This window comes from Peromyscus leucopus, chromosome 2, assembly GCF_004664715.2.
Source record: "Peromyscus leucopus breed LL Stock chromosome 2, UCI_PerLeu_2.1, whole genome shotgun sequence".
NCBI classification, from domain to species: Eukaryota; Metazoa; Chordata; class Mammalia; order Rodentia; family Cricetidae; genus Peromyscus; species Peromyscus leucopus.
The window spans coordinates 11,374,871-11,401,733 of record NC_051064.1 but is presented as its reverse complement, the minus strand read 5'-3'; the positions used below and the strand labels follow the sequence as shown (position 1 = coordinate 11,401,733).

General features: G+C 39.2%; 1 protein-coding gene across 3 annotated transcripts in view; it reads right to left on the bottom strand.

The window, feature by feature from the left end:
• Positions 1-26,863, bottom strand: part of LOC114704110 (signal-regulatory protein beta-1-like) — a 93,436-nt gene that overhangs the window by 56,919 nt on the left and 9,654 nt on the right. The window contains exons 3-6 of one of the 3 annotated variants that reach the window (XM_028885162.2): positions 25,035-25,352; positions 24,271-24,585; positions 20,477-20,591; positions 19,280-19,470 (exon numbers count right to left, since the gene is read on the bottom strand). The exons of 1 other annotated variant lie outside the window; for it this stretch is intronic. In XM_028885162.2, coding sequence (XP_028740995.1) covers positions 20,479-20,591; positions 24,271-24,585; positions 25,035-25,352 — 746 coding nt within the window. In that variant the 3' untranslated portion in view covers positions 19,280-19,470; positions 20,477-20,478. Of the gene's footprint in view, positions 1-19,279; positions 19,471-20,476; positions 20,592-24,270; positions 24,586-25,034; positions 25,353-26,863 lie in introns of those variants that run through there. One more of the 3 variants, XM_037202375.1, reaches the window with a different exon arrangement.

Here is a 26,863-nt window from a genome sequence, read left to right as displayed (position 1 = left end):
AGGAGATTCTATTAATTATTTAGGATATAAAATAGAGCTACAAAAAATTAGACCCCAAAAGGTACAAATTAGGAGAGATAGACTACAGACTCTTAATGACTTTCAAAGATTATTTGGAGATATTTCTCATCTATGAACTATTGTTGGGGTAAAAAAATGATGAATTGAATTATTTGTTCAAAACCTTAGAAGGTGACAAGGACTTAAATAGTCCAAGAGACTTATCACCTGAAGCTGAGAAAGAATTGGCCTTGGTAGAAAAGAAAATACATGAAGGGCACCTGGATCATATTGATCCAAAACTGGATTGCATTTTGGTTATTTTACCTTCTAGGCATTTTCCTACTGGAATATTAATGCAGAGGGAAGATATTATATTGGAATGGATATTTTTACCAAATAAACCAAATAAAAAATTAAAAACTTATGTGGAAAAAATCTCTGACTTGATTTACAAAGGAAAATTGAGACTTTGTCAATTAGCAGGCATAGACCCAGCAGAAATTGATTTTATAAAGAGAGCTGATTGGGGGGGGGTGCTGGAGTGATGGCTCAGAAGTTAAGAGCACCAACTGCTCTTCCAGAGGTCCTGAGTTCAATTCCCAGCAACCACATGGTGGCTCACAACCATCTGTAATGAGATATGGCACCCATCTTCTGTATACATAATAAATAAATCTTAAAAAAAAAGCTGATTGGATCTTGCCTCGAGTTGTATGGGAAAAAACCCATATCTGGAGTTCATACATTTTATACAGATGCCAACAAACAAGGAAAGGCAGGTTACAAATCTGAAAATTTAAGTAAAGTAGTTCAAAGTCCTTATAATTCAGTTCAAAAATCAAAATTTTATGCTATTCTGTTGGTATTAATGGATTTTTCAGAACCTCTCAACATAGTAACTGACTCTCAGTATGCTGAAAGAGTAGTATTTCATATTGAGACTGCAGAATTTATCCCTGATGCTTCAGAATTAACATCACTATTTATTCAATTACAAGATACAATCAGAAAAAGGAGTCATCCTTTATATATAACTCACATCCGATCCCATACTGGTCTGCCAGGCCCTCTAGCACAAGGCAATGATGAGATTGATAAATTTTATTGATAGGAAATGTCCTGGAGGCCTCAGAATTTCATAAAAAAAACACATCATGTCAATAGTAAAGGTTTAAGAAAGGATTTATCCATAACCTGTCAACAAGACAAAGAAATAGTAAAGAAATGTCCTACTTGTTCCTTCTACAATCAAACGCCATTACCAGCAGGATGTGACCCAAAGGCTACTCAGAGGAATGAAATCTGGCAGATGGACGTGTTTCACTTTGCAGAATTTGGAAAATTGAAATATGTACACCACACCATCGATACTTATTCAGGATTTCAATGGGCAACTGCTTTGAGTTCTGAAAAAGCTGATTCTGTAATCACTCATTTGCTAGAAGTTATGGCCATCATGGGTATACCTGTACAAAGCAAAACTGACAATGCTGCATCATATGTCTCTGTTAAAATGAAACAGTTTTTTGCTTATTATAATATAAATTATATTACAGGTATACCACATAATCCTACAGGTCAAGCAGTTATAGAAAGATCAAACAGATCTCTAAAGGATATGCTAAATAAACAGAAAGGGGTAACAAAAACCCCCAGAAATAGACTTCATAATGCTCTATGAACTTTGAATTTTCTTAATGCCAATGAGAAAGGATCAACAGCTGCAGAGAGACATTGGATAGTAGAAAAAACTACAGAATTAAATCAGCCTATATACTTTAAGGATGTGCTGACTTCAGAATGGAAACCAGGGTATGTATCATGTTGGGGACAAGGTTTTGCTTTTGTTTCTGCATGAGAAGATAAGCTGTGGGTACCATCAAAATTGATAAAGGTTCAATTTGAACAAGAGAGACCTCTTAATTAGAGGAGGTGATAGTTCATCAATCAACATGAACATCCAATTTAAACTAAATTGTACCAGTAACACATGCCTTTTCATTTAATTAGAAAGTAACTTGCCAAAAAGGAACATCCCCAAAATTAGTCTTGGGGAAAGGTTTTGTCTTTGTCTTTTAGGAGAATGAAGGTTAAGGAATCTGAAGAACACTGGACAAATGAGACAACTGAAGAAAAGGGACAAATCATCTATCCCAGGAAACAGAGTGAAACGTATGGGTTTATATTATCTAAAAAATTTTATGTCTTCCTACATGTTTGTTTCTGCTTTTCTCTAAAGATTTAACACTATTTGTCTTCTAATAGTCCCAGTTCAATTAAAATTTAAAGCTGACTTTGGAGTTGGAGAATGGCTCTCTCCTTCTTTAAACTCAAGCGTGTTGTTAAAAGGAAAATGCAAACTCCCTGTATCATGCCAGAATAAAAGAGTCCTCTGCTGCTATGGGACAGGACAAAAGCCAAATTAATTAAGGGACTATTCCATTACTAATCTCAACTCTTTGATTCTATTCTGATTCTTTAAACTTTTCTTAAAGTATATATTTTACATCAAAATTTACAAGATTAATATACATATATATACATTTTAAACTCTGTTAAGATATGAATGGTCATATAGAGTACTAACTAACTCTAGAGAAAAGGCTTCAATTAGCTGCATATATATGTCTTTGTGTTTGAGTCTCTTATCAGTTTTCTGCAGGAAATCACGGCCAGGCCTAACATCAACTGAAGTCTCCAGGAAGAAGATGGGGCCCAACAACAATAACAATTCCACGTGGACAATAATAATATCACTAAGCTGACAAACATCATCTACAGATCAACTTTGAACTACAAAGTGCTCAGAGCAATTTTAAGATGACTAGCTGAGATGATCCAGTCTCAAAGGCTAATTGAATATGGACTTAAAGCCTGAACTTTGGCATTATACACAGACTGGATAATGAAGGATATAGTTACCTTTCCTAGAATTTGATAATTAACCTAAAATTTTTCTTTCAGGATAAAGATAATTTTGCCCATACCCATCAGGAAGCAATTTTAAGAATACGACGCCCACATTCCCAAAGAGGTGGTGTGGGGCGGGTGGATTTTGGTCTTTTTAATGGGTTTTGGGTCTGGGATAATTTTCAGTGTTTAGGGGGGTTGGTTACAAGTTATTGTCAAGGGTTAGGAAAAAGGCTAAGCAAAGGAGATTAGATTTAAGGTTCTTTTTTTTAAAAAAAAAAGAAAGAAAGAAAAGAAAAGAAAAAGACAATTACTAATTTTATATACTTTACATTGGATTGGATTGTTTTATATTGTATACAAATTTGAAATTGATATTGTTAGAAAATGCTATATGTATATTTCTAATTGTATTTATACCATTCATTTAACAATGTAATGCAATTTTCTGATCCTTGAATGTTATTATTACCAACTATTAGGATATAAAGAAATGAAAGTTAGTAGTTAGTCATTACAATAGAACTTGTAGTCATATTAGATATGTTTTAAAAATTGAGCAGATATATTTTTAGATAGGTCATCTTCAAACCCTTCAGAGATCTACAGAATATGGCATTTAAAATGTTTTAATAACTTAGAAAATTTTTCTTTTTTGAGACATGTCGGCTCCTGGCAGTACCAATCTACTTCAGAGAAATTATGGGCATTGAAGAAACTGCATATGGAGTCAACTTTCATTGTGGCAAAAGTTAGCCACTGGACAACAAAGTATCCTCGAATCAACAGGAAAAAATGGACAGACAGGACATGAAACAAAGGACTACTGATTCTTGCCAAAACAAGTGTGGTTATGGCTTTATCAAAAGGCATCTTCTGAGGCCAGGAAAATATGGCCCCATCCCTGAAGTGGCTTTCGCAATCCAGAAAAGGTACAGTGCCCTTTTCTTCAAAGGCAGCTGAACAGGCAGTGGGCTGATGGCTTCTAATGTGCAATGGAACAGCAGCTGAAACAGTTATTCTTGAAGTGTAAATAATCTCATGCCTCTCAATAGTAGACTGGCATTTAATAGAGGGATGTGGAGGAGAAGGGGATGCTGAGATGAAGCCATATATGTACAGCCAAGAAGAATGGACAGCTGAATTCAAAAACCATCAATAATTTTCAGAATTTAAAATCCTGAATCATGACATGACACTAGTGGAATTCAGGTGTTTCTGGTACGTGGACTGCTCTCACCCAATGTGAGGTTGAACTGTTGACCTTGTGTACATCCTACTTCACAAATGAGTCTGTCAGATACACTAAGCCTTTAGGCTGAAGATGATGCCCCAACACTGCGGAGAAACCTCAGGTGACTGTCCAGGTGCTGGCTGTTTATGTCAACTCACAAATTTTTTGGAAGTTGCTTGCATGCACTTCCTGTTTTTATTTTTGTTAGCTAATATTATTTCCTTCTTGGGTCTCTGAGGGAGTTGAAGATTAGTTAGTTATAGTTGAAGGTTAGTCAGTTATAGTTGAAGATTAATTAGGATAGAAAGTCAATTAGATACATTTTGGACTTACCAAAATAGGATAGATAATGGAATTATTTTCTCTCAATTTGTCAAATACAAATGGACTAGACATTGTTTAGGTATTTATTACTTGTATATATTATATATAGTTATTCTACTTTTGTATATAGTTTTTCTTTTGTTAGTTATAACCTTTTGCTTTTTTCTTTTTATTAAAGTATAAAAGGGGAAATATGGTGGTATTTTATTTGTACTGAAATGTGATTTCAATTTTATGTTAATAAATAAAGTTGCCCAGGGGTCAAAGCTATTAGAGCCATAGCAAGAGCGTGGCGGTGGTGGCACACGCCTTTAATCCCAGCACTTGGTAGACAGAGCTAGGTAAGTCTCTGTGTGTTCAGGAATACAGCCAGCATTGGAGACACATGCTTTTAAGTCCTAGAGGGCTGTACTTACAGGCAGTGACAAGGCAGTCACGTGTTTGAGTTTACAACCAATGAGAAGGCAGAACAGAAAGACTTTATCAAGACAAACACACAGGAAGTAGGTCTCTTTCAGAGAGGTAGGACCAGCGCAGGAGGAAGGGTAAGGTTTTAGCTTTGAGCTCTGACCTCTTGGCTTTCTCTTTTACATTGGTTCTGTGTTTCTTATTTAATAAGACAGTTGGTTACATCTACACTTTAGTGTCTGTTGAGTTGATACTTCAAAGCTAGAATGAAGCCACTTTTCCTTAAAGGCAAGGAAGGACTCTTGAGGCTTCTACAATCAGGATAGAAAACTGTGTAAATCCCTCTAAACTGAAATACATCCACCCTCTGACCTAGCTGTTCTCCAGAGTGCTTGTGCCTCCTGGAAAAGGTAGTGGTTGTACAAGTTCACCCACTCTAGCACTGTTTCAGTAGCTAAAAATGGAAACAAATGATGCATTCACTACCAAAGACCTTATTGTGATATATCTTTGTACTGAAGTCTGGTTCTGTGTTTACCCAGAGGTAAGGGGAGAAACTCTGTTCTTATATCGACTGAGATGTGGATGACACTGGTGAGAGGTTTGCCAATCACAGCTGGGCCTTTGTGTTTGAATTTGGGGAGCATCTGATCTCCTGCGAAATACTAAATGGAAATGTTCTTTCACTGGGTAGTGGCTGAGTTTAAGGAGCTTTAATTCAAAGCCAGAGACAAGGCTCAGTGGATCAAGGTTCTGGCTGCTAAACTTGATCACCTAAATTAGATTCCCAGAAATCACACAGTGTAAGGAGAGAATTGACTCCCCCAAGTTGCCCTCTTTTTAGTTCCTCTACCAGGACTGAGGAAGTTCACAGGAAACCTGAGTGTTCCAGGATATTTCTGTGTGCTGTAGATGAAGAGGAAGTGGTGAAAACACCCTGCCCTCTATGTACTGACATAGTTCCTCGTAGAAGGGAAATACGGGGCTTTCGTGGAGATGAGATCCTGACTTATATACTCCTTGACATTTTCATGTCATCCAAAGTCAAGACTGTCACAGCAGGCCCTCAGGGCTTAGAGAATTAAATAAAGACTTCCCTATGGAGGAAAAGTGCTCTGTGAGGAAGCAGGTCATATCTGATCCTGTCACTACATAAGCCATTCAACTGACTGAGATCTTGTCTGTGCACGCAGAGGTCTGGATCAGACAGGGAAAGACTAGGACTGTGGGGCAGGCAGACAAGGCAGATCAGATATTCCTCCATTAACCAGAAGTAGAATCTCATTATTTGGCAAGTCCTCTGCAGCTCTCAGCTTCCCCGACCTATCGCGGTGAAATCAGTTCATGAACATTAGCACCCACCCCTCACTCATGCCTCTTAGTTGTTTTTCACAGAAGGATGGGCAACATAACTGCTGCCATATATTGGATATAAAGGAAACAACAGTGTACTCACCCACAGTTAGTTTGCTGTCTGGCTCAGAATGCAGCTTCTTGTTTTATATAAGTGCCCCTTCTGGAACTTCACACAGTAGGTACGACTGTTTGCATGGGGGATGTTGCTGATTCAGATGGAAAAGTCCAGGTTGTTTCCCAGCATTTGTAACTCTGGGAAAATGCTCTCCTGTGAACCTGTATGTTATCTCCCAGCCGTGCGCACACCCTTGAACCATCCCACGTGCCTCCAGGATTCAAGGGAGTTGCAGTGCACTCAGAGTGATGACTGTCTCTCCAGCAGCAACTGAACCTGATTTCTCAGACTGAATCACCTGCAGGTCACCCGGTGCAGCAGTCTGCACAGGAAAACACCAGCTAGTGCTCATCAGTTTCTGGCAGGAACTTGCATAATCCGCAGACTAAGGCTGTGTACCCTGCACAGGTCATCACGTACACCCTCACAGGGATCACTTACTGAGTGTAGCACAAAGGAGGAAATGGAAATACAAAGTAGCACCACCCAGACTTACTTCACTGTGACTATGTCTGCAAGTATATACAAACTAGTAAAATAAAACATGCACCGGTTCAGTGTCAATCTAATTGAAATAAGTCTCTATTGTCCCACAAAGATTTGTAGCTTCTTAACAAACACCATAGGACAAAAACGCAAGTGCTGGTGTGCTTAGGAGGATAGCATTAAGTAAGCAACCTAGGCAGTTATTCAATCAATAAACAAGCAAATAACAACAGTAACTGTAAGAGGTCATAGCACCAGCACTCCAAGCTTCTATAACAAATGATCTCAAATATATGATTCTATATTTTACAAGATATGCTGGATAACATTTAATCATCTTGACACAAGCTAGTGTTATCTGGGAAGAAGGATTCTCAACTGAAAAAGTCTCTACAATATTTGCTTGTAGGCAAGACTGTATTGCATTTTCTTGATTGATAATTGATGTGATAGGGCCCAGCTCTCTGTGGGCAGTGCCACTCTTGGGCAGGTAGCCCTTCATGGTATAAGAAAGCAGTTTGAGCAAGTGATGGGTAGTGAGCCAGTAAGCAGCATTTCTCCTCAGCTTCTGCTTCAGTTCCTGCAGTTCTGGGCTTTTGCCCTGAATATTTGCCATGACTTCCATTGATGATGAACTGTAATACAGTGGTATAAGCCGAATAAATTATTTCCTCCACAAGTTGCTTTTGCTCATTGCTGTTCATGTAATGACAATTCAATTACATCTCCACTTCACACTGTTAAAAAGCCACTTGTCAATTCTAGTGCACCCGAGTTGATAAGATCACCCCCCTTTTGCCAATTGTCCCAGTTTAAATTCTGTTGCTGTGATAAAGTACCCCAAGAAAAACAACTTAGCAGAGAGAGGGTTTATTTTATCTCTCTATTTGAACTTACAATCTGTAACTACAGGGAAGTCAAGGTGGGTGACAGGCATTTGAAACAGCTTGTCATATCACAGTCAAGTGCAGAGAGAGAGCATGAATGCATGTTTTTGACTCCTCAGGCTACTTTCTATATTCTTTTTATATTTTCCAGGTCCCAAGTACGGAATGGTGAGCCCCTCAGTGGAATAGATCTTTCCACATCAACTAATGTCATCAAGACAGTCTCCCACAGACAAGACCACAAGACAATCTAGAAAATCTCTCCTTGTGACACTTTTGAGTGATTCAATATAGTATCACATTTACCATGTAAACCATCTCATCTCACTTATGATGCCCACAAAGCATTTAGAGATTTTCATAAACTAGTTTATTTTGTCCACATTCAAAGGTAAAGTAGATGACCAACAAAACTTTTTAAATGCTTGACAACAAATATCTCATTTAAAATGGAGATTTACCTTTTATGAAAACTATATCTCACAAAGGAAATCTATCTCTACAGATTCCTTCCAATCTCTCACTAGAAGTAGCCTCATTTATCCAATTTTTATCCAGAGATCCATCAGCAAACCTGATCATCACTTGCTCATCACTGGGAGAACTTCTCATGTGCTCACCTCTTCAGTATGGTGTATATTCCCTATTTCAATAAATTAAAATGTGAATAGTGTCTGTGAGTTTCAACTATTTATTATCTCCCTATCATAATAATCTCATTTCATGTATACTACTTATAGTATAATGCATTCAATAAACACCTAACAAGGTTGAGGGCTTTCCAGTCCCTGCATTGATTTGACAAGGCAGCATTGACAAGTATCAGGGCATATATAGAAGAGACTCACAAATATAGAAGCATTTTAGTTCATTCTCAGGATCAAAGGAGAGTGAAAAAAAATTCTGTTTTGTCTGTTATAGTGGTTCATGATGTATCCTATCCTGTCTGTGGTAAGCTGCTACAAGAATGTTCTGAAATGCATTTGGAAGAATCCATTGTAGGGTTTCATATTTCATGACAATTCTGTAATGCAGCTTATTTAGTATTGTTGCTACAATATCCTAATCTTTTATTGTAGTATTAGAAACCTAAGTGTTTGTTCTCAGGACACGTTTATTGTAAAATCTAAAGAAATCTGACATGATTTTAGGGATGTGCTCAATTTTCTATCTTCTTCATACAAATCTTTAATGTTTAGCTTTCTTTCTTTAAAAAAATACATATTTATTTATTGTATCTTAATGCCAGTGTGTGTGTGTGTGAGAGTGTGTGTGTGTGTGTGTGTGTGTGTGTGTGTGTGTGTGTGTGTTCACATGCCAGAATTCTTATGTGGAGGTCAGAGGATAACTTTCATGGGCCAGTTCTCTCCTCCATCATGTGGGCTCCAGGGATCAAACTCAGGTTATCAGCCTTGGTTGATGTGCATTTAGCTGGTGAGCCATCTTACTGGCCATGGTCAGAGTTCTCATTTATGGCCATGGCTTTTGTGGACCACCCTCAATGTCTTAGGCTGACTTAAATCCCTGAATAGATATTACTTCAATACTTTAAATACCTTCATACTTCATTACTTTTATTCACCGACCAAGTGTCTTTGTATATTCTTTTTTGTTTGTTTTTACATCTATATATCTTTTCTGGTGTGGTATTTTGTCAGGATATTATTATAATTGTTATTTTTACTGTTTGATTCTAGTAGGTGTTTGTTTGTTTGTTTGTTTGTTTGTTTAGAAGAGTATTTCATCAGAAATGCCTTTTGCAAATATTTTCACTTTTGGTTTAAGAATTGACTGTTTATCCTCCATATTTAAGATATAGTACATGCTATAAATATTTAGTATGCTGGACATAATTAAAATTCAAACTTTTAGGTTGGAGAGAAGGCTTAACAATTAAGATCACTTGCTGTAAAAAAGAAAAAGGACAATAGTTTCAATCTGGCACCCATGTAATAAAACATACATGCCAATGTATATCAGTAACCTTAGGACTTAGGGATCAGATACAGAGGATCTGTGAAGTTTGCTGTCTGCCAGGCTGAATGAAAAGCATCATCTCCAGTTTCAGTGAGAGGCTCTTCTTCAAAGGAATAAGACAGAGAGTTATAGAAGAGGATTCTGAGATGTTATGCTGGCCTGAACATGTGCACACATACATATACTACTGACTCACACACATTTCCCCCAAATAAAAATTAAATAAAATTTTCATTTTTTGAGGGGCAAAGTCATGAAAATAAAAATACAAGCAACACCTAGGGAGTGTACTAGAAGTGTCTGTGATTTTTTTGTGTGTGTGAACATAGAACTGATCTCAAAATACAGCTTTGAAAGAAAAGTCTGTACATTGTTTATAAAGTCATGGCAATAGCCAAGGTTACTTGGAGCTCACTAATGGTATCTTCTAGTAGTTTTATAGTGAAGTCTTGGGTAAACTGAGTCATGCTTTGTGAAAACAATGACTCTGCCATAGACATTTGTTGCATCTGCTTGTCTAGTTTTCTTCAGCATTTGTTTGAATACACTGTCTTTCCTCTGAGACAGAACATTTACTCCATCATGAATAATCAGCTATTTGTGTTTCTGAAATCTAGATTCTGTTCTACAGATTCAGGCGTTCTCATCCATCCTAATGCTGTGACACTTTAATAAAGTTCCTCATTTGTGGTGACCCCAAACCATAAAATCATTTCATTGTTACTTCATAATTGTAATTTCAGCACTGTTATGAACTTTGATATAAATATCTGATATGTGGAATGTATTTTCATTGTTACAAATTGACCTAAGGGGGTCAATTTTAATGTGTATTTCAATAACCGATCTGTGGATTCTTTTTCTCTATTGCTATGATGTTAACTTTTCAAAAGGAATCAAAGTCAGATACTGCCAAGTGCCAGACTGTTATTTTCAATATTGCTTTGGATATTCAGGGTCTTTGGAATTTCTCTCGTGAATGTTGAATTCAACTCATTAATTTCCACCCAATAACCTCTGTTGATTGGGAAAGCACAAAGCACTGTATCAGTTTTTGTGGTTTTTCCATACATGTCAAGTGGCTGATTTCATACACTTATATCTAAATATTTCATTTGGGGATATTAGTGGTCCCATTATTTTTTACACTGGATACAAATAAAACTTGTTTTTCTAAATTCATCTCCTACTCACCAATTTGATGAACTAGCTTTTTTTCTTAATCTGTAAGACTTGCATTCTGATAGATTCTTTTGAATTTCAAGGGAGAAAATCATATTTAAGTGCATAGTTTTATTTATTCCTTTCTAAACTAGAAGCCCTCCCAAGCTTTCCCCTTCTCTTCTAGTCTTGTCTAGATACATGTAGTGTGAGAGTAATGGACATAGACTTGATCATTGCTGCATTAGAGAAAAAGATTCTTCTTGGAATAGTTAAAACTAAGAGTGAGTCCAGATTTCATTTCTCCACATTTCTCCACTTCTCTTCCCCATGTCCTCTGACTGACTCTAACAAAGGGCTTGCCTTACATTTGTTGAACAGCACAGAAAACATGGTATCAGAAAAAAATGAGATTTTTTTTTTTACTTACCTAATTTTACTAGCCTTACAAGGAAAAAAAATTAGTGAACCCCACTGATCTGGAATAGAACTCAAAAACATTCAAATGTTATCTACCCATATCCACATGCTGCTTCCAAAATTTATGGTGGTTGTTCATTTTCCTTAGGGTTGCTTTCAATGTATTGGTTATTTTCAGCAACTGATTCCAACAACAATAACAACTCTCTCTCTCTCCTAGGTCAGATATATGGAAAAGTATGTAATTAAAATTAAAGTCATGTCTCTAGATCAAGTTGTAAAATCTGCTTATACAGGAAGTTCAAGGCATAGTAAAGTTGCTTATTGTGTTCCTTTAAAGCAAGTTAAGTGAGCTCAATACATAGTTGAATTTTGTGAAATTCCTTTTCTGCACAAATAGACATGATGTATGGTTCTCTTAAGCCTCTTAATATAAATGATTACAAAGGCTGACTGGTCTTGAAATTCTCTTAACTGAAATAAACACAATTGGCTAAGATTTATAACTTTATATATTATTAGGTAATAATAATTAATGATGTGTTGGTAGTTTTTAGATTTAAAATAATAAGAAAAGATATTGTGGATATTTTCCTATCTTTTGCACTGTCCTGACTTTTCTATCATGGTAATAAAAGCCCCGTACTTAGATATTCTCTGAAAAATTCTATGGAACCATGTTGGGAAAGTTTATGGATGGCAGAACCTGACACAAGCATCCCTGAGGTTTTTATCACTATAATGAAACACTTGAGGTAAGCCATCTTTAAAAAGAGAAGTTTATGTACCTCACATTTTCAGTGGTTCAAGTCCAGGTACCATGCATTAGGTTTTTTAGGAACTCTCTTTCTCTGATATGCTATAGATATAACCAACTGACTTATTAAATAAGAAACACAGAACCAATGTAAAAGAGAAAGCCAAGAGGTCAGAGCTCAGAGCTAAAACCTTACCCTTCCTCCTGCGGTGCTCCTACCTCTCCACAAGAGAGCTACTTCCTGTGTGTTTATCTTTATATAGTCTTTCTGTTCTGCCTTCTCATTGGTTGTAAACCCAAACACATGACTGCCTTGTCACTACCTGTATGTGCAGCCCTCCAGGTCTTAAAGGCGTGTGTCTCCAATGCTAGCTGTATCCTTGAACACACAGAGATCTACCTAGCTCTGTCAACCAAGTGCTGGGATTAAAGGCGTGTGCCACCACCGCCACACTTTTGCTATGGCTCTAATAGCTCTGTCCCCCGGGCAACTTTATTAATGAACATACAATTAAAATCACATTTTAGTACAAATAAAATACCACCACAACATGGCATGATGGGGTACATGCAGAGGGAAGGAAAGGGATCATTAAACAAGAAGCCAGGTAGAGGAAGTTCAAGGACAGTCTTAGGATTTTCTAATAATGCTCTTAAGATCCAATAGGTGTCACACAGGACACATCATGTAATGAGTTCCAAGAGCAGTGCCCTACAGAATGATGGGCTTTATAGTAGGTTTTCTAAAGGCTCACACAGCTCACGCCACCCACCACCATATGAATGAAGATCATAACACAGGAACCTGAGCACCAAAGCATAGATAAGGTCTATACCAAGGACCTACTCACCTATGTGCTAGCAATGGTCTAATCTGAGAAACAAACACATTCTGTGTCTAATAGCAGTCCTGCCATTGGAACAGTAAGTACAAAAAGAAATGATCCATAGAACAGACATTTCCACCTTAAGTACATGGGGATGAGTTATTTCTTAAGATGTGAAAGCTTATTTTGTTTCTGTATATAGTATCTTTTTATGTAGTTCCTCCCAAAAAGATCAGCATAAGAGGCACTCTGAATGCTCAGATTTTCACATGGTCTTTGGGTTCCCAGCACCCTCTGCTGAAAATTCCCAAGGCAAACTCTGAGTCTCTTTTCATTGAGTGAGCTCTATTCAAATGTCTGTCCTGGAAAGTTCTTGCACTTGAGTGAGTAGATTACAATTCCTACACCACAATGTCAGTGAAAGTTGTGATATGAGGAAGGTCTATGGGACCAGGATGCTTCTTTCATCCTGATTATCAAAATAGACAGACAGGGCCAGGAGAAGCTAAGTAATGGACTGAAAAATGTCCAAGTTTTCTAGAGGTAAAAGTCTTTCTCTTGCATTCCTTGCTCTTTATTGTGGTTCATTCTATTTCAAATTCTGCCAAGTCTATTAGCCTTTGCTCACCCAGGAGCCATGGGGACATGGGATGAGTCAGGAGCTACCAAAATATTGGATGCTAGATTTCTATTTGCCCTTCTCCAACTTTCCCTTTATTTCCTTATGTCCTATTGGACCTTGTTTAATAACAAGATAGTAATTTATCAACATTCACACATTTTTATGGATTCCTTTGTCTTTATCTCATTCTTAATATCTTTTTTCTGCTTTAAGATCCAACCTAGGATGCCATGTTATGTTTACTAGATGTGTCTGTTCAGTTCCTGTCAGACTTTTCTTGATTTTTATGACTGATAGTTTTGAGGAGTTAGAGCAGGTAAACAAGAGGATATTCTATTGGAATCTCTTCTATGTTTTTTTCATGACTAGACTGAGGTTATAGTTCATGGTTACAGAGGAAACCTACCAGATCTTGGACAGTAAATCAAAGGTGCCTGTGATTGACATGGTGTGCACATGTTGGCACATGTTGGTATTGACTGTGACTATTGATGAACTGTTGATCACCTGGTTCCTTGTCAGTTTTCTCCATCATAAACTGATACAACCCCTGCACAGCCATCTTGCTCTTCCCTCTATGCTGCTTTCCTTCATCAAGTCACCCTGAGCTGCCAGAACTCAAGAGTCAAGTGTTGTGTTCCTCCAACTCAGGGAGGGGAAGGGCCATGAATTATCTGGGACTCTTCCGCAAAGGAGATTTGTTTCTTCTTGTTTACTATTTATTAGCCACTCATGTCTATCAATATGGACTCTAAGATATTGACATTCAAAAGGGTTTGATAAAATATCTTGTTGATTTATTTGTTTTGTTGCTGTACTTGTTTCATTGGCTGCTGAGAGCTCTTACTGTTGCTTCTTCTGCCCCCCATTCATTGACTTAAATCAGTGTTTCTTTTTTTCAAAGCACTTCCTTAGTGCTCTAGGCCGCATCTTGTTTTCTTCCCAGAACTCACCTATTACAGGTGTGGACCCCACGGGCACCATCATGAGGTGGTGAGAAGTTTAAGAGGTGAGGTCTCATAGGAAGTATTAATTTATTCCCAGCATGCCCTGAAAGAGACAATAGACCTCCTCTCATACTCTCTGTTTGTTCTCTGATATCATGAGCTGAGTAGCTGTCCTTGCTCCAGGATCTCCCTGCTAATGTTGCTTTAAATGATACTATTGGTTCAAAGACAGGTGGGATCATTTGGCCATGAACTGAACCATCCAAAGCCTGAGGCCAAAATTATCCTTTCTTTGTTATAAGTTCATGTTTCAAGTATTTTGTTATAATGACTGAAAGCTGACTAATTCTTAGTGTTTGGAAATTGTAGACATTGTATGAGATAGAATGCACTTTAGTGCACTAGCTGGAGGTTATAAGAGAGGTGAAGATTGATTGTATTGAAGTGCAACATCTAAGGACACCCAACAGAGTCAATGATATACTCATTCATTTATTTACAGAATCACTTAATGGCTATTGTATGGGTACCTGTGTTCTGGTCACTGAGGCACAGTAGCTCTATCTTGAGGAATGACATAAAGCACATACATTATTGCTGACTTAGTCCAGAGACCAACATGTCATTCAAAAATGTTTAATACCATTAGTGACCAATTACACCCCTTCTTTCAGGATTTGTTGGCCAAGAGTTGACCACTTTAGATTTGTTAATGTCTAATACTGATTACCAACTTGACTTGATCTAGAGTCACATGGAAAATAATTCTCTTAGTATACATGTGAGGAATTCTGCAGATTAGGTTAGTGCTTGGGCATGCCCATGAAGGATCACTTGATTGGATTTATTGAGGCAGGAAGAACAACCCTAAAGAATGCCAATGGTAGGCATTCCATTGGACCCTAGACTGATGAAAAGGAGAAAGCTGAACAGGAACATTTACCATTCTCTTCTTTTTGACCATAGACATGATGTGATCAGGTTCTTCAAGCTATTGCCCCCTTGACATCTTCAACAGAACAGACTGAAATTTTGATCTGTAGTCAAAGTAAACACTTTCATCCTTAAAATTGTTTTTGTTGGTGTATTTTATCACATCATCAGTGAATGGAACTAAGATATTCTTATTTCCAGGCACTTAGCATATTCACAGATGTGTTGCCTCTTGTTGCCCTGATTTATATATTGTGGTGTAAGAAAAGATTGGTGACAAAGTGACACTGAGCAGAGATAGCAAAGAAGAGGAAAATGAAGACATATTGAAAGAAGCAGAGGCATCACTATATTTAACTCAGTTTGCCAACACATTTTGGTAGCTAAAATGCAAACTGGTAGATGCTATAAAATCTGTCCTTGATCCTGTGGCTAGGGTTGAAGGGCAGAGGAGGTGAGCCATGTTCAGATTGTATATACACTGTAGTGGTGCGTAGGTGCAAGTTGGTCCAGTCTGTGAGAAATTTTCATGGCAGTGCATCTTAAGTTTCAACTGTTGGTTACTTGGGACTGACCTTGATGAGAGTCATTACATGATGGAATGTCACAAGCACTACAAGTCAGCACTTTCTCCTCTTTCAGAGACAAATTTTTAACATTTCTCATTTTAAGAGTAGTCATGCTCATTTTAAACTCATCATTTCGTGTGGGTAAGTGAAGAAAGAAAAAGCAAAATGACTCAAACTCTGAATTTCACAGCATTTCTATCATGAACAGCAGGGATAAGAAAAAAGAGACTACATTGACTTCAGAAAGCATATTTTTAATTTTGCGGGTTTTTTTTTTTTTTTTTTTGATGGAGGCTATCTGGGAATGCTTGGTCAAATAGGAAAAAGAACAATTTTTATTCATAAAATTAGGATGAAGCAAATTCAAGAATATCAGTAAGGTTAGAAGTTTGGTTATAGTGGAGTCCAGGAGACAGAAAGTATACAGTGAGGACCAGCCTATGACAATGGATTCCAGATCCCCAGATGCACTTAGAAAGGGACTCTTCACATTGTCAGGAGGAGATCAGAACAATTTCCAGACCCCAGAAGAAGACCATGTGATAAGAATAAGTGATTGACAGTCTGGGCTGGCTGAGGCATCTACAGGCCCACTTGATGCCATGAAACTCATGTGGTAAAAGACAACCACGGGCCAGCTTGGGTCCATCCTCACATTCTAAGGCTTGCAGAAGGCACCCTCATGTTTTGCCAGACAAGGAGGTGCCACTTTGATGAGCAAATATATAATGGAAAAATGGGAGACAAAGAGATGCAGAACAGTCAATGCGCTATGGAAAGAGGCAGATTGAAGAATCAAAGGTGATGAGGAACTGGCTGATGTGAGTGGCCCACTTGTTCCTGGGACCAGGGTGACTCAGGGCCCAGGTTGTTGCTAAGGACCATGTCCAGGTCCTGTAGTCCTACCTTAGCCTGTGACCTGTTGACATCTATAACCCATATTTCCATCAAAGATAACAAGGATGCTCGGGATCTTTTCCACTATCTGTGGCCATTTTGGTGGCCAAGGACTATGCTTCCACTGGTGTCATGCTTATCTGAGTGAACTGTGCTGCTATCCAGCAAAATAGTGACATCCGAACCCAGGCTGTGATATGTGGCCATGTGTGTGTCTGTGGCTCTACTGCAGCCAAGGTATCAGTTAGTGTCTCTGACTCCTGAATCCACTGAAGGCCATGCCAATTGCAGGGGTCTGGGATGCTACCTGGGGTCATCTTGGTGTCTGAAGCTAGCACTGGGGTGATGCCCATGTGAGTGGATTGCACTGCCACCTTGGGCCATGGTGACATCCAGGTCCAGGCTGCTACCAAGGTCCATGTCTGGGTCCATGGTATTACCACAGTCAGAGATTGTGTTGGTATGTGTGACCCATGTTACATTAATATCTGAGTCTATGCCATAACCTGAGTCCATGTTGGTGTCCGGGGACTGTGCTGCTATGGGGGACATGCTGATTTGATTGGCTGTGCTGCCTGCCACACAGGGCCACGGTTGACCAGGTCCTGGCTGCTGCCAAGAGCCATGTCTGGGTATGGGACTCTACAACAGCCAGGTTCTGAGTTGATGTCTGTGGCTCTTGTTACCACCTAAGGCCATAAGGATGAGACCATGTTGGTGTCTAAGGGCAATGGTGCTGCCGAAACCATACTGATGTGGGTGGCCTATGCTTAATTAATTTTTTGTGCTTATTTTTTATAGGGTTTTCTTTTGAGGGGGAACACAGCAGGGGGGAGAAGCAGGATTGGGGAGCATAATGTTAAATTCCCATAGAATCAAGAATATTGTTAGACGAAGAAGAAGAAGAAGAAGAAGAAGAAGAAGAAGAAGAAGAAGAAGAAGAAGAAGAAGAAGAAGGAGAAGAAGGAGAAGAAGGAGAAGAAGGAGAAGAAGGAGAAGAAGGAGAAGAAGGAGAAGAAGGAGGAGAGGAAGAGGAAGAGGAAGAAGAGGAAGAAGAGGAAGAAGAGGAAGAAGAAGAAGAAGAAGAAGAAGAAGAAGAAGAAGAAGAAGAAGAAGAAGAAGAAGAAGAAGAAGAAGAAGAAGAAGAAGAAGTAGTAGTTGAAACTGAACAGATGTTTAGGCAAAAAGACCTCAAAGAAGCAAGAAGTTTCTTCATTGTCTAGAAGCCAAAAATGGCCTTGGGCCTATTGGCAGCCTTGTTCTTTCCAAAGGCCAGAGATGACAAAACTGTTTGGAGGTTCTGAACTTGACCTTATTTCTAAATGACTCTAGCTTTGCCTTTTCAGGAAGATGTTAGAATATCTATAAGGGTCCATTAAAGAAAACTCGTGGTTAAGAGAACAGAATCTGTGGTCTGGGTGGAGACCTAATGTTCTAGTTGGTCAGGGTCAATCACCTGAACAATTGACCATCTTAAACCACACTAAAAGGATATGTGGAATATTTTTTCCTAGAGAGACATGATGGTGCAGCACACATTCATTCCCAGGACTCAGAAGGCAGAGGCAAGTAGATCTTGATGAGTTTAAGGCCCCCTTTGTCTACATAGCAATGTAGAGGACTATCAAGGCTATATAGCCAGACCTTGTGTCAAAAAACAAAACAAAATAAAACAAAATTTCCCATTGATTCATATACTATTCATTCTCTTCCCAGATTCTCCCTACCCAGTGCAATCGGTTCATGCTATGTTGAGGTTCAATTGGGTCTGCCTACCTTGCTGTGGCCAGATCAGACAGGAACACCTTTTCCTTTTTACTTTTTTTGTCTCTTTCTTTTGTATTTTGTATGGTGGCTGAATGTAGCAGGGTCCTTGTTGTTGTTCCCTTTGGGGGCGGGGCCCAAGTAGGCGCAGAGTCAAACCACACAGACTCCGGGAGAATGTCAAAACAACAAGCTCAGTTTATTCAGGAAGCGGCAAGCCTTATATACCCTCCACCCCATCCTTGGGGGAGGTCTGAAGAATATGCATCAGCTGGTGTGACATGCTGCCTCTCATTGGTCCAGGTCATCTCCAGATCATGTTTCAGATGCTGTTACTAAGACCCTTAGGCATACCCAGACTGGCTTTCAGAAAGTATCTTTTTTACTTGTTTGAGCCTTCTGGCCCTCAAGCCCATTAGGGATCAGTCATCCCACAGCTGAATCTAAGTATACCTTTTCTGATGCTTTAGGCTTCCTTACTTTTTGTAGAAATGCCCCCCTTTCACCATGTGGAAGTTTGTTCACCATGTCTGACCTCCTTGTCTTCTTAAACAACATGAGTGCATTTTTTCCCTTTACTCCTTCATTCTCCTACTCTGTGAAGTTGTTGAGTTGTATGTGTGTGTGAACTTGGAATTTTCCCTTTTAACTTGAATAAACTGTCTTTGAAATTTCACTGGAATTCATTTTTAAATTATTTTATTAATAAGATTCAGAACCCCAAGAATAGAATCCAATAACCACAGCACCACAACTATGAGCTATCAATGCTTATGCAGAAGAATAATAGGGTATCTGAGTTGGAGTTCTCCTCATAAGGGAGGCATTCAGAGCAGTTTACAGCTTCTCACCAGCTTCTTGTAGTCTGAGCCCCTATAAGAAAGGTGATGTCAGAGAGTCAGGGTCCAATATGGCAGAATGAAGAGAAGAGCTGTGGAGAATCACCTCTCATTCAAAAATCCTTTCACCACTTATACATTGTACGTTAGTGCTGCAATGTCCCTGGTACTGCTCTCCTCCTGTCCTGAGTGGATGAGATGCCCATGTCACAAAAGTGTCATCGCAGCCTAGTCCCTGAGTCATACAGTCTTTCTGAGTCTATTCTTCATGATCACAGAGAGAACAAAGAAGGAACAGTCCTTATTACAGGTCTTTGGATTTTCTAAAAATTGGTCCATATGTAGATTGCTGTTTCCCATGAACCCTTGCTTTCCACTTTCTATGGTGACCTTTAACAGGGGCAGTGAGGCCAATACCCCACATCCTCCCCAGGGCCCATGTCCTTTACTTCCTTTAGGCCTCTTTGGATGCCTTTGTTGATCCTTGACTGAAAGCTTCCTGAAGGGCACACAAACTTCCTGGGAGCTTGGGATGTCTCAAAGGGTTCTAAAAGATTCCTGGGGATCCTCAGCAACATGTCATCACCACAGATGGTAAAACTGTTTCACAAATGCCTTGGCCCCCCTACTGCCCCTGCCTCTTCTTTGTTAGTCCAAAGACTGATAACCCCCTGGTGGTCTGAATAAGAAATATTCTCTACATTCTAGGATATTTGAATGCATGGTTCCCAGTTGGTGGTATTGTTTGGAGAGGTTTAGACACTGCAGCCTTTCCAAAGAAAGTGTGTCACAGGAGGTGAGCTTTGATCTTAAAAAGCCTTGTGACACTTCCAGTTTATTCTCTCTGTTTAATGTTCTCCACAAGGATGTGAGCTCTTAGCTCCCAGATCTGTCTTCATGCCTCTTAGGTTTGATGGGCTCATATGTCTCTGGAACAGTATGGCCAAATAAATCCTCTTTTCTATAAATTAATTTCCTTACAGTATGTTGTCACATTGACAGAATAGTAACTAATACACCCTCCATCCTTCCTAACTTACAGTCAGGCCTTCTGCTTCTTGTGCATGTAGATGGCAAAGGCACCAATTACCAGTAGCAGTTTGGGTCCAAGGAGCACAGCTACAAGGACCTCAGCAGTATCTGATGTCTTCAGTCCTGGAAATCAAGTGGTAACAGGAACCATTAGAGAGCATACAAGGAGTTTATCCTCAGGGATTGTTACGTGGTCCATTTGTGGATTCTCAAGCCCATCCATCAAAGCTCTGAGGAGTTTGAATCTGTGCCCTATCTCGGCCTCAATACTTCAAAGTAGAAGATATGGTAAAAGGATTTCAAGTTTCCCATTGGCCCTGCCCCAAGTCACCAAATTTCCTTCTAGAGAGACTGGGTAAGAATTTCTACTCAGTGACACATAGCACTTGGTTTTACGAACAAAAGTTGCCACAAAGAAGCTGAACCTTCAAACTCATTTTTTTTTGTCATGATTACTAACTTTTTGAATTTCAGAGAACTAGAGAATTTGGCATGCTTCAGGTCCAGAGCCAAATTGTCTTGGACCATGTTCAGCCCTCTTAATAGCTTTTCTCTGTACTTGACATAACAGCTTTGTGATCATTAGGTAAATAATTCAGAATGTACAAGCAGAAGATTAGTTTTCCTTTGGAATATATTAACTTAGCAGACCACTAGCTTCCACCAACCCAGATGCTAATCATGTCATCAGATAGCATCTGAAGCCTTGATTAGGGTTCTCTGCTGTGTTGTAACCCATCTCTTCCATTTTCCACCATTGTACTGCAAAAGTGTCTTGACTTAGAACTTTCTTTGTTCTGTTACTACAAAAAACAAGTTCTTCCACAGTGAAATTTGATGTAATCTAAATCTGTGTTCATGGGCATTGGCAACTCATATTCTGATCTAGAATGAACTATTGGGGTTTAAGGATTATTATTTCCTTTTCAATGGAGTATCTGATCTGTAGGTACATCACAAGGTTAGTGGAATTCAGAGAAGTTCCTCACTGCAGGTATTTAGAATAATCCCTGGGACATTGTCCTTGGAAAAGACAGGTTCAGTCTCTCAATTATCCAGGAATAGCTAGGCACAGGACATTCACATAAAGATGATCCACTGAGAGAAAGAGTTTACAGAGTGCCTTGTTTAGATAAAAGAATCCTAGAAAAATCCAGATTCTTGGGGTAAGAGAGCATGCTGAAGTTGTAAACAGCCTTGCTGAAACTATTTGCAGAAAATGTGCAGATGAAGGACAAAAATTCTATAGCTCTTTCACATCTGTGTTAACATCACAGTTTCCTGGAAAGGCCTCCCTTCCCACATTCACCATAGAATTCTTTGGTGGGAGTCTGACATGAAAAAGTCGTCTGGGAAATACACCCAAAGAAGGGAATTTAGAATTTAATTACTGAACTGTCTGGCACTGAAGATCCCAGCATTGTTCCCAGGGCTTGTGGTAGAGGTGTAATTGTTTAAAGCAGCAGACAATAGTTATCCATAGAAAGGTAATTCTTCTGCATCAAGCATTGAAGTGAATTGTCTCCCACCTCCAGGAAACCAACAAGACCAAACTAAACCAGGAACAAAGAGAATGAAGGAAATGCCATCCTTAGAGTAGCAACAGAAGCCTAAGTAAACTTCCCATCAAGAGAATAGAATCTCAACTTGGGCCCTAGGAGGCCAAATTAAACATAAGTCATGGAATAATTGTTCCTTTAATAAGATGCTGCCCCTTTGGTTCCCAGCATTTCTTCTCCCAGTACAGTTCTTCCCAGGTGAGCCACAGTGAAGTTCACCTTTCTGGGGCTTGATGAAGAAGGGACAACTTTTCTTCTTTATCCATATCTTTCAGAGCTTGCCAGAACCCAAGCTTGCTTTACCTGGTACCATGTATGGGCTGCAGTACTATTTCCTACTGCTCCCTCCCTACCTGTTGTTCACCATGTGTGTGGACTCTGTGCTGGCTAGAACAGCATGGCAGTTTTTGTTTATTTGTTTCTGATTTTTTGTTTTCCCTTTCTTTGCTACATTATCAACCTCTGGGAATCTGATGAGATTTAGAGCCTGCCTGCTCAAGGGATTTTTTTATTTTCAAACTCTAGTTAAATTCTTTTTGAGCTTACCATCCTTTGAACCCACTCTTAAATGAACGGCACTAAGAATCCCAAGACAGGACCCTAATTTCCTCTATATCATTTGGTGACCCATGAGCTATTTCTACATGTTCTTGTAAGAATATTAATGGGAGAAGAGTAGAAAATCAATGAAATGGAAACTGAAAAAATAGATATGATCACTGAAAGAAGGTTTTTTTGGAAGAGGAAAATATTGGAAATCTTCCAAAAAGACTGATGAAATGAAAGAGCTATGACAAGTTTTCCACATCAGTACCTAGAGAAGAACATCACTATATAATCACACGTACATATACATATACACTTAGACTTAAAAAGGACAATGTGATCGTCTAAGAAATTCTATAGAAGAAGTTTGAATACTCACATAAAATGGACAAAAAGTTCTAAAATTATTTGTTAATGAGTAAACTGTGGAAGGTGATACATTTTTAAGAACCTAATTTTATGGCACACAAAAAAGTTTATAAAGTAATTTTGAAAATACAGTCCATTTGAAATATTGTTGGGAATTATAGTTAATTTCATTGAATGTGATTATGGTATTGGATTTGAATAAAAATATCCTTATTTATCTGAGAACCAACTGTGGACTGCATTTGCAAGTAGATGAGCACACATGACAGAGCCATCAGAGGGTATAATTATGCAGCATCTACCTAAGTCATACTCTAAGGAAGCTGGTATATTCTAAACTTTACTGTTTTAATGGTGATGTAACAGATAATTTGGCGACCCACTGTTCATTCAACAGATGAAGTTCACAAAAAAGGCTGTATGACAAGGAACCTGAGTTTGTAAAAAATCATGGGAGTTGAGGGCCACAGCTGGTGTTTCATGAGAGGAAAATAAAAGAAATTCATACAAAGGGGTCTTTATCTCACCCTAAGTACTAGCATAGTAACAAGTCAAGGAGAAATACTTTACTAGCAAAATTTGCCTTATACACTTTTGATGACCTTGCTCCCAGGGACCTTAGTATATTAATTAGACCAGATCACAAGGTCTCAGGGCAAGAACTCAACATCCCTATTGCTTCCCCACCCCTAGAGTCCTTGTCTATAAAACTGATGACTCATTAGATGAACGATGAAGGGCAAGAGATGACAGCCAAATTCAAAGCTGCTTGTACTAAGTATGGAGTCAGGGTCTGGATACATAGATATTTGTCTATTACAACAAATCAGGATGAAATGAGGTCCCTGTTATGACCACTCACAGTCAGTTGGTTTCCTGATCCCAACTACAGCATCTACCTGTACAGGTGCTCAGGAGGCCCATTGGGATTACACGCAGGAAGTAGCATAGAACCTTGAGTGAGAACTCGGATATTCATGGAAAAGTGTAAAATGGAATAGAGACAGGGAAGATACTTAAAACGAAGAAGATGAACATGAGGAAATAACAAACGTTAGGGAAAAAGGCAAGAGACAGGATTCTAGGGTAGGATGATGCCTTCCTGTCTCCCTTATTTAATAGCTATGAACATCAATACATCAATGAAGAGATGTATAAGACCCCTCAGAAGTTGGCAGTGAAAGCTGACTTCAACATTCTACTGTTTGTAGATATTAGGATTCTCATACAATAAGCAAAATGCTACCTTTGACATTCAAAAAATAGAGGACCAATTTACCAAGAGCTAAGAAGCTGGGGTGGAGATTCACCAGACATGGTGCCAATACCTTGTTCCCTCTGCTGTGCACTGATCAACACAGTGTGGGTTTTTAGGGCTGCTGGCTGTCTATCATGCTCAACTTGACAGGTCAGTAACATGTCCTCCTCATGGGCAGATACATTCACCAAGAGCCAGCTGGTCCAGCTGTAGGTTCCATCCTTGTTGACTGTGAACATAGAAGGCTCTTCTATCCGGGATACTTTTCCATTCTCTAACCAGGTCAAGCGAAGGCTCGAAGGGTAGAACTTATGCACCTGGCAGGTGACACCTATCAGATTCCATACCATTGGTGGCTGCTGGCTGATCTCCACAGTGGGTGAAACTGAAACAGCAGAAGCAGAAGCTGAGACTTCAGAGCGTAAGCACAGAAAGACCCCAGAGGAGAGGCTGAAGTATGGAAGAACCAGCCCTATTCCATTATTGATGTGGGAACAGGATGTTTATGTGCCAGAGTAGAACCCCTAAATACAGCTCCTAACACATAGATGCACAAGGTGAGTGTCGTAATAAATGAAATCAATAAGCACAACTCCCATGTGCAATACGAAAGCAATAACAACAGTAAAATGAAAATATCAGGAATGAGGGGCATGGTTCATAATCAGTACAGCTGTAATTTTTTCTGTTTAGATAAATAGTTTTCTTTATATGCTGACCATAGTCTATGACTCCCCTAAACCCCCATATGGTATGCATGAATGCTTGCTGGGAACTATGGACCAAACCATTCTGAACAGCTATGAGCTTGAGCTGGGATTCAGTGTCATTTACCTCGGATGGAGTCAGACAAGTTGGCGGTCCCACGGAGAGGGCCTCCTTGCAAGGTGACATGGGCCACCTCGCAGATGACTTGAGAGTGGACATCCTGAGGGCTCAGCACTATCTGGGCTGTGCTGGAGAGATTGTAGGAGACGCTTTCTCCTTTGGGGTCTACAGCAGTACCGAATCGATGGAGCTCATTTCCATCTTTGAACCACTTAAGTGTGATGTTCCGAGGAAAGAAGCCATGAGACTTGCATGTGAAGCTCACTGTTTGCCCAGGACTAACTCTGACTGCAGGGCCCGAGACCACAGGAGGAGACGGTTTAGCTACAAAGAGGCATGTAGACAATGATGTGATTGTGATGCCACCACTGTTGACATAACATTGTGAGGACCCTTCTTAGATACTATCTTATTGTTTACTGTGGTTCTTGGAATCAAGACCAGAGCTTCAGCCACACTAAGCTCCACTCTAAGGTCATAGCTGTGTCCCAGACACAGACCTTATTAACTGTTTATCCTCCTTGTTTTAGTATTTACTTTTTCTTTTCTTTTCTTTCCTTCTTTTGTTTGGGGGGGGGCAAGGTTTGTCCTGGTCCTTCTGTGGTATCCCTTGTGTTTTTGCCTCTACAGTTTAGCAAAGATCCCTGGAAGTAAAGGAGGAAGAGCAAGTCTAGGAAGAATTCTTAGCCTTGACAAAGGAAGGCAATTATCAATGTATTTTGTATTTTCTATCATCTGCTCCTGCTGGCTTCCTCTGGAAACCTAGCAAATCTATGGAAAACATTTGTAGATTTATATCTATAGTAACCCAGGAAATAAATGACATCACAGAGGTGCTTCCCATATTTGTTTGCTTTCTTTCCTTAACTACATGCTATTAGGTCTCATTTGTGCCAAGTCTGAATTTAACATTGAGAGCTCACTAGTCTGCATCTGTAAATGGGCTTCAGTTGGACTTGATTTGAGGTTGAAAACAGTGCTTACCCTCTGCAGAAGAAGCTAAAGGTGGTTCATTTCCTAACTGTTAATCATAAGAAATACAGGTGTGAGCCTGTTGAGCAGACAGCAACATTCCCTGGTTGAAAGCACATGTATGGGTGGAGTAGTGAGAGGGAGGCAGCATGTCATATATATGTCGTGTGCTGAAGTTATCACGTGTAACAGGCTGCATATGTGACTCCTTCTCAAATGTGCTTCAAACCAGAAGTGTAAACCATGAGTGTTATTTGAAGTCAAGGTATCCAAATACGAGTATAGCTGATATCCCCACAGGTTTGAGGGACCAATCACTATTTATCAGGAGTTTCTGGCCATCTTGATAGTTCCTAGATTCCAGTGACCAAATCTTTGGTGGGATTAATATCAGAGTGCACATGGGTGGACAAGTTACACAGAACAAATGACAAAGCTCATCTCACCCCAACATGTGTGAGCAGGTGTGAGCCTGTTGAATTTGAATTTTGATCTTTATCTAATGAGCATCAGTGTCCTCTTCCATAAGAACTAAAAAAAAAAAAAAATGTCACCATAGAAAGATGAAAATGAAGGTAGAAACCCATGCTTAAGTGTTTGCTTATAATTCTATATATCACTGCAGTTGTTACTATATGTGAGATCATATATTTATTCTTTGCTGCAGCAAAATCCATAAAGACTCAAGATAGCATGTCTCTAGATTGTTCTTGCCCCTCTCATGAAATACCTACTTTTAAGGAGCAGAAGCCTTTATACCAGTGGTTCTCAACCTTCCCAATGCTGCAATCCTCATGGGGTGGTAACCCCCAAACACAAAATTATTTTTGTGGCTGCTTCATAAGTGTAATTTTGCTATAAAT